Source organism: Triticum aestivum, chromosome 4A (genome assembly GCF_018294505.1).
Source record: "Triticum aestivum cultivar Chinese Spring chromosome 4A, IWGSC CS RefSeq v2.1, whole genome shotgun sequence".
NCBI lineage: Eukaryota > Viridiplantae > Streptophyta > Magnoliopsida > Poales > Poaceae > Triticum > Triticum aestivum.
Genome location: NC_057803.1, coordinates 85,263,265 through 85,271,931, shown reverse-complemented (window position 1 = coordinate 85,271,931; position 8,667 = coordinate 85,263,265). Strand labels below are relative to the sequence as shown.

General features: G+C 41.7%; 1 protein-coding gene across 1 annotated transcript; it reads left to right on the top strand.

Moving 5' to 3' along the window:
• Positions 1 to 1,881: 1,881 nt before the first annotated feature.
• On the top strand, positions 1,882 to 6,303 carry LOC123085303 (phosphomevalonate kinase, peroxisomal). Its single transcript, XM_044506925.1, has 10 exons — positions 1,882 to 2,066; positions 2,193 to 2,343; positions 2,423 to 2,520; positions 2,642 to 2,754; positions 2,870 to 2,922; positions 3,717 to 4,106; positions 4,202 to 4,303; positions 4,842 to 5,069; positions 5,402 to 5,524; positions 5,712 to 6,303. Exons 1-10 carry the CDS (start codon positions 2,059 to 2,061, stop codon positions 5,976 to 5,978), a joined length of 1,533 nt encoding a protein of 510 aa, XP_044362860.1. The 5' UTR covers positions 1,882 to 2,058; the 3' UTR covers positions 5,979 to 6,303.
• The last annotated feature ends 2,364 nt before the right edge of the window (positions 6,304 to 8,667 follow it).

Here is an 8,667-nt window from a genome sequence, read left to right as displayed (position 1 = left end):
TCAACTCCAGAGTTTTTCATCTCTAGACGCCATGTCGTCCCCTCTAAAACGAGATTAAGACTAGTGGCAGAGATCCATGTTCTCCGGCTTGTTCTCGGGCGGTGCTACTCGGTCAGCCAAGTACTGTAGCTGCAGGTAGCTGCAGCCTGCCCTCCGCTCCCCTTTCTCTGGTTTCTTACCGTTTTCCAATGTTTGCATCAGTTTTTCTTTGTTTTTCCTTTTTTCGGTCTTCTTTGTTCCTTTCTTCTGTTTTCACCGTTTTCTTCTATTTTATTCTTTATTCTTTTGATTTTTAACGCATGTTAAGATTTTACATACACATTGTAATTTTTTGTATAAATTAGGATTTTTTATACACATTTAACATTTGTCGGATACGTCATTAATATTTGCTCAAATATATCTTTTTTAATAGAGGAAGGCGCACAAAGCGCCAACATTTTCATTCAACTTAATAACATCTTACAACGTGGAGTACATAACCCTGAAAATTAAAGTTGGAAAGGAGGGAAACTACAGGGCAAGACCTGTTTCTATGAGCTGAAGCAAAACAACTAATGTCAGATTCTATAGAACTTTTAAGAACTTGATGAGCCACGTTGTCAGCTACCTGTGCATGGAGATCTTTAGTAAAAGAGAATAATTCAGCAAGATATTTCCTGATGGACCAAAGGGTAGAATAAGCTAAGTCACTTCTTTCCGCTGCCGCTCTTGTCAAGGAGAGACAATCAGTAAGGAAAGTAGGCCTAGAAATCTTAAGCCTATGTGCAACTTGAGCTGGAAGACAAATATATGTTTTGATGTCTATCATTTTCATACACATTGTATACTTTTGGTATAAATATAAGACCTTTTTTATATATGTTTCGCATTTTTCAACTACATGCTAAACATTTTTCAAACACATATTTTCGAACATTCTTTAGAAATTGTGTTAAGCAATTTTTTAAATATAGTTGAAACATTTCTTTGAATAATACAAAGCCATTTTTTTAAGTATGTAACCATTTTTACATTCTATAATTTTGTTTTGAAATTTTACTAACATATATTTGAAACTCATGAACATGTTTTTAAATGAAACATACATTTTAATGGTATTGTACATTTTTTTTGAATTACACAAATATTTCTTTTACAAAATGTCACGTACATTTTTCTTAAAAACCATTTTAGATGTCACAAACATTTTTCGAATGCTGTCAACATCTTTTTAAAGTTGTCGAACACTCTTTTTACATTGGATGAACATTTCCATAAATGTTTTAAAAAACTTAAATTAAATACGTTTCATTTTGAGAAATATAAATAAATGTATAAAAATGAAAAATGTTCCCAACGAAGGCGATCCTCCCACGTTGAGCCGACTTATTTAGGGCGACCTTGAGGCGAGTGAACCATTCATCACGGATATCTCCTCAAGCCCCATATGCCATCGAGAGTTTCCATGGGGCTGCTCAAAACCGGAGCCGTTTGGGCTCAGCCCATATTCGTGTCCTCCTAGCCCGCCCATCAACGAGATCGAGTCCATCTCAGAGAAAAAAAATACAATATCGAGCCAGGGCTGGCCAAACAGGTCGTGCTTCGTGGGCCAGCCAAGAAGCCAGCATGCCCGCCACGTCACACGACTAAATGGGTCGTGCCAGGCCTTGCACGACCCCAGGCTTGTTGCAGGCCTGCGTGCCGGCATGGTCCTGTTCATTTCTTTATTTTTCCTGAACTTTTATTTTTAAACAGCCCAAAAAGGCCGAAGAGCACGTAGGCAGGCCGGCACGCGTGTCGTGCCGGCCCACATGTATACGGGCCTCGACGTGCCATGCTGTGCCCGGGCCGTCCGGCCCGTTGGCCATGTCTGGATAGGCACGTGCCGGGCCAACTGCAACTCCGCACGGCCGTCGTCGTCGAAAGTCTCTGCAGAACGCCGCGCGGCGACTCCCCGTCCACCAGCCACCGCTCCTCCTCGGTTCCTCCGCCGTAGGCAGAAACGTGCTGCCCTGCGCGCCGTGCCGCACGACCGCCGCATCGCACTCCACTCCAGTCGCCGAGTAGGGGAAGCCCATGGAAGTGTGAGTCGTCGGACACTGCTAGATTTCGCCTACCCTGCTCGGCTCTGCATCTGCCTCTCTGCGTGCCTGCCTCCGCAGTCGGGCCCCGATCCGGTCAGCTCACCCCGCTCGGTCGTGTGTCTTCAGGGTCGCGTCGGCGCCGGGGAAGGTGCTCGTGGCGGGAGGGTACCTGGTGCTGGAGCGCCCCAACCCCGGCCTCGTCCTCAGCACCACCGCCCGCTTCTACGCCATCGTCCGCCCGATCCACGACGAGCTCAGCCCCGACTCCTGGGCATGGGTGAGGCCGAGCTCTGCCCGGTCCTCCGGTTTCCGTACCACCAGATCACCGCTTATCCTGTACCCTTGTGCTGTATCAGGCGTGGGCGGATGTGAAGGTGACCTCCCCTCAGCTCTCCCGGGAGGCCGCCTACAAGCTATCCATCAAGAATTCGACGCTCCAATTGACGTCCGCAAGGCGAGTTGTGGATCATTCGCTCGGACCAAAGCCCTGCATAGCACTCTTGATTTGTCATAGTGTTGTTGGAGTTCAGTTGTTTGCAGCAGTGTGCTGTTATTGATTTGTGCTAATGTTGCAGGGAGTCTACAAATCCTTTTGTGGAGCAGGCGATACAGTTCTCCGTAGCCGCTGCCAAAGTGTCTATTACTGACAAGGAGAAGAAAGATGCACTAGATAAGCTGCTGTTGCGAGGTCATGCAACTTCCCATTAGTTACCTGCTCCACTCTAAAGCACAACGTTGATTTTGTATCTGTTGTATACTGTAGTAGTATTTCGTTGTTGATTCTTTGAGCTTTATTTGTGCAGGTTTGAACATCACAATTCTGGGTTCCAATGATTTCTATTCATACAGGAAGCAGGTAATGCTTCCTATTTGAATTACAATTGAACCTGAAAAATAAAATAAAAACAAGAGATTTGATTTACATTGTCTTTGTTCCTTTCCTTTTGGATCTCCTAATCTTATCTTGAACATCGCATCCCCACATTGAAATGAAAAAGTAGCGCGGTGTCAGGGCCAAATCTAAGATCTCTAAACGGATTTGAGTAAATTGAGTATGTTCTAAGATAATCAAAATTGAATGATGGTCTTAGCTTCTATGACCAAATTATTGTTTCAGTCACAGGCGGTTACACTTCACATATCAGTATATGTAATGAATTGTGTAGAATTGGTTATACATCAGGTATTGCCTATAAGTTTACAATCTGAAAATGTGATTCTTAAAAGAGGAAATTACTTGTGAACTTCAAACAGACGCAGGACATGCTCACATGTGAGTGTGACATAGGATGTGTATAAATTCTTGCATTCTTTCTCCCTTTCTAGATGTCGTGTTTTTATTATTCACTTCAACAGCTCGTGATGTGCAAAAATTACCACTGGTTTCGTTTCATTCTCCATTTATTTCTTTATGTGTAAGTGTTAAGATTCGATGCACATGTGAAGTAGGAACCCACTGCAAAGCATTCAGGAGTTGTTACTTCCTTTCATTTCTTTATGTATGCCATTCTTTTACACACTAAATGTACATTATTAATTATATTGGTCCCACTTTTTACCTATGTATGTCATACAATGATACAACCATAGTTTTCCTCAAACGCATTCTCACTGGTAGATAATTAGCAGTGGATTTCACTCTTTCTTCAGATTGAAGCACGTGGTCTGCCTCTAACGCCAGAGGTATTGCTTTCATTGCCTCCATTTTGCTCAATTACGTTTAACTCAGAAGTTGCTAATGGAACTGGAGAAATATGCAAACCTGAAGTGGCAAAAACTGGACTTGGATCATCAGCTGCCATGACTGCATCAGTTGTCGCTGCTCTTCTTCATTACCTTGGAGCTGTTAACCTTTCGTGTTCAGATCAATCATCCAGTGTCACTGCAACTGGACGAGATTTTGACTTTGTGCATGCTATTGCTCAAAGTGCACACTGTATAGCACAAGGGAAAATTGGCAGTGGCTTTGATGTTAGTGCCGCTGTCTATGGGAGTCACCGCTACACAAGGTTCTCTCCTGAAATCCTCTCCTCAGCCCAGGTAAGAAGTCCCGGATAGTTATCTATCCCAGCAAGTGCCCAACATTTGTCTATCCCAGCGACTTCGTTAGTAGTAATCTTAAAAAATATTTACAGGTTATAGGCGGGAGTTGCTTGCCAGATGTAGTAGCAGATATTGTTACACGGAGGTGGGATCATGAGAAGACCCAATTTTCTTTGCCTCCTCTGATGTGCCTTGTAAGTTGGATGATTGATGATGAGGTTTTCCTACTTGTTATTATACCATTTTACTGGTTGTCACCTCTCGTCATAATTACTGGCCTGCTGCTGACAGTATAGGATATGTAGTCTGATTAGTAGTTAGTTGCACCGCTATGATGCTTGTTAACCTTTGATTTCCATGGCTGAAACTGGTAGAATAGTACTGTTGTAAGCATGGACACCACAAGTCATGCTTGTCTCCCTTCTTTGTAAGCAATGAATATGCTAATATTCTGAGCACCTTGCAGATATAAAATATTCTTTATCATCGTATTTGTTAAGTTTATTTGCCTTGATTTTTTGTTTTACCCTCATGAGCTATGAAGGTGATAAAAAAGTTATTCTTAAGTCTGGGAATGTCATTTTGTAAGATTCTTTAACCAAAGAACTTACCTGATTTCTTTTTTGTAGTATGATAATATTATTTGATATTATGTTTATTTGTCGATTAATGGGGATTTGTTTCAGTAAGGTTGAGTTTGGAATTTTAACATAGAGTGTTTGTTGTTGTTAGCTTCTGGGTGAACCTGGAACTGGAGGATCATCTACTCCATCAATGGTTGGATCTGTGAAACAGTGGCAGAAGTCTGATCCTCAGAAAGCCGCAGATACATGGAGCAAGTTGGGAATGGCTAATTCAGTGCTGGAAAACCAATTGAGAAGCTTAAGCAAACTTTCTGAAGATCATTGGGATGCCTATGAATCTGTAGTGCGGTCCTGTAGTCGTCTCACATTCACGAAGGTAACCTTAGTAACTTCTCATTAATTGTATTAATATAAGCTGGATCATTGTAGACTAAGTTGATAGACCAGAGCAAGGGTCATGCTACAGAATAAGCAAAGATCATATGAATTTTGCAAACAAATGTCAATCGAGAAAATGCATTTATTTCCCGCTTATGGAATGGAGATTGCACCATCCAGATTTTTTGGCATACATGATGACCGCGTAGTCTTTAGATTTACCTATTTTATGCTACTAATTCTTAGTCATCAATTTGTCATCACGTGCATCTGCAGGAAGAGGAAAACAATCTTTACTGCTCTAAAATGTTTTTTCTTTGTTCTCTTCAGTGGACAGAGGTGGCTACTAATCAGCAGCAAGAATTGGTTGTCAAATCATTATTGGCTGCGAGAGATGCTTTCCTTGAAATAAGGCTTCATATGCGAGAGATGGGTGTGGCAGCCGGTGTTCCAGTAAGGCTCGATGGATGAAATTATGATTGTTGTAGACTTGTAGTATAGTGTTTTCAAAGAAGTTGACTAAATGTCTTGATGCCATAGTTATGCCTTCATGGCTTACATAGTCATAGTCATGGAACTGTAGATAGTAGTCACAGTTTATTGTACAGCTTTTCTGTGTTTTAACGTCCTTAATTTGCAGATTGAGCCGGAGTCACAAACGCAACTTCTGGATGCCACTATGAATATGGAAGGTGTTCTACTAGCTGGTGTTCCTGGAGCCGGTGGCTTTGACGCAGTTTTCTCACTGACCTTAGGTGAAGCAAGTGGTGCTGTAGCAAATGCTTGGAGCTCGGTCGGTGTCCTCCCACTACTTGTTCGAGAAGACTCTCGGGGTGTTTCACTGGAAGCTGGCGATCCAAGAACAGAGGAGGTGTCAACCGCTGTGTCGTCCATACAGATTGGCTGATACTATTTGTTGATAAATTCTGTAACTTTTCTATGGTGTATCTTTGGTATCTCATTCATTTAGGAGTAGCACAACCAGACAAATTTTGAACACTCTCATGGTTAGAATAAGTGCTGAGCACGGAGCAAAGATGGTACGATGTAGTTTGAGGACAATGCAAGAGTGGAAAATGGGAAGCCCTTGTAACTCCCATGGAATGGAAGTATTGCCTGTGGCCATGAAAATGGACGTGGCGTGATGTGTAGCTTTTTCAATAAACTCGGGACCTGAATTTTGGTACATTTTGAAACTCGTTATTACAGTTCGCCATGGTATGTGTTGGAAATGGAGGTAATTTGTGGCAAATTTAATCGTGCTTTTGTTGTGGAAAGGATGAGAGCATAATTGTGAAAGGATCACGACAAGAGAACTGGAGTATCTAATAAAGTTGGCTTGTCTTTTCGGAAATGTCCAGGGTCATGGAATATTTCATAGCGTGCTCTTCCTTCGGCCAAGTATTCACCGGCCAATTTGTTCATATAGTAATGAAGATATTTGCTATTGCATAGGTCAGTGGCATCAAGGATCAAGACTAGAGGCGGCAGAAACCCAGTGGCACTAACAAATTGCTCCTTTTTGCATTGCAACCGTGAGAGCGTGAAAGTCACTCTCTTTGAAACTATTCAGGATGGGAAAATATCAGGTGCTTCCACGCCCCATGCTCCCTTGACACGGGAGCTTTTGGAATCCAACGAGCGCAGGGGAGCTTGCGTAAAATTGAGAAAACCCTTCGAAGAGGTCTGAAATTTCGGTCCATAGGCTGCGACGCTCATCGTTCAATTCATGATTCTAACGGCCCAGGAGCTCCGTATCGTGGGTGCATGGGAGTGCTAGGAGCAAAATCTATTATTATAAACAAGGAAATTCTATGAATCTAGCTGAAAGAAGTGGTCACGGTCTCCTTAATAAAAATCACAACCGCACTCTCGTCCTGTAGGCTGCAACACTTTGTAGCCGAAGCAAAAGGGAGTAATTTCTGCTAACGAACGATCATGAGCTTATCATGCTCCAAATGAACAAAGCCGTTTTTCTGCTCGCTAAGCTTACCAATCTTAATAAGCCGACCAACTTGTTAATCCACCAACATTTCTAGCTTCCGCTCCGCTCCTATCTTTTTTTTTTTTTTGCGAATACGCTCCTACCTTTTCTCTATTTCTAGTTGAGCACACTCATTTCTAGTTGAGCACACTCTTGAGTGAGGGAGACAAATGTGTGGGTCCGGGTTAGTGGTCAAAACAATGCGACCTAATCACTCTCACGCCTCCTCTTTTTTTTTTGGCCCTCAAAGAGTGCCCTTGATTTTATTTATTTGCAACCCAAACAGTGTACAGAGATAAACTTTCCAAAAGGAAAGGAGATAGAGTTTAAAGCTTGTTGAGCTTTACATCCAGAAGATTTGCTGCATAAGATTGAAGAACTAGAGACAACTCTTTGCATAAAAGCTTTCTTAGCTAGGGAATGAGCAATGACATTCCCATTCCTAGGTATAGACCTGACTTCACATGATGAAAGAAAAGAAGTGTGATTAAGAAATTCAGCAAGCATAGGTCTTATCCTCCAATCTCCTGAACTCTCTAAAAGGTTTCTTGCTTTAGCCACCTGGACAAGATTCCTACAATCAGATAAGAAAATAGCAGTATTCCATCCTAGAGCTTTAACCACCTCAGCCGACAGTGATAATCCAATAGCTTCAGCCTGCAAAACAGAGCAAACATTTTTTGCAGCAGCTTGAACAAATACAGTATGGTTGTTACTAACATTTCTAAGAAGAACTCCAAGACCAGCTTCTTCTTTTGCAATTTCCGGATTGTACGCAGCATCACTGTACGCCAAAAGACCTGCATTTTGGAACTGTATATTTTGAACGTGAAAAGGAGAAATATTATTGTTTGCAGGGTTGATGTGAGCCGCCGCCTTCTCCTCCATTAGCTCCGCATTTAGCATAGCGTTTGTAGCATATATAACCTGCATAATACTCCATTTTTTCTTATTAAAAAGAAGATCATTCCTCGCTTTCCAAATATTCCAAAGCAACGTGAAACTGGTATCCAGATCTAAGTCAGCATGATGAGAAGATAAAATCCTTTGAATCACATCAGAAGGATATAAGTTATGATTGAACTCATCAGACTTAAGACCAAATAGGAACCAAATAGCTCTAGTGAAATTGCAAGTAAAGAAAAGATGCAAGTCTGTCTCCGTCTCGCCGCACCTGCAACATTCCTTTTTAATGTGAGTAGAATACCTGGATCCCCTAAGCCCTGAAGCTAAAGCTCTTCTTAGAATTCTCCATGCAAAGGTTTTGACTCTTGGAGCCAGGTTTTTGCTTTTCCAAACCTGATTGAGAATAGAAATTTCAGAATCTAAAATAGTGTGACTTTGAGATTGTAACTTGGGTTGGGCCTCCTGCATCAAAGCTTTATAAGCACTTTTAGTGGTACACTCCGCATTAGGGGTATGAATCCAACATAAAGTATCGTCCATATTAGCATTAATGATAGGAGTTTGTAAAATATTTCTCTTGAAATTATCATCGAAAAAGATATTAATTTTATCCTCATCCCAACTCTTACAATTTGGTTTCCAAAGATCACTAACAACTTTAGGACAAGGGATACCTAGATTAGGTTTAAGGTGATCATAAATATTG

What these genes read in the sequence shown, in the direction of transcription:
- LOC123085303 (XM_044506925.1), top strand. An exon ending in AGATAAGCTGCTGTTGCGAG is followed by an intron (nt 2,755 to 2,869) that starts GTCATGCAACTT and finishes TTATTTGTGCAG; the next exon opens with GTTTGAACATCACAATTCTG. An exon ending in GTGTGGCAGCCGGTGTTCCA is followed by an intron (nt 5,525 to 5,711) that starts GTAAGGCTCGAT and finishes CTTAATTTGCAG; the next exon opens with ATTGAGCCGGAGTCACAAAC.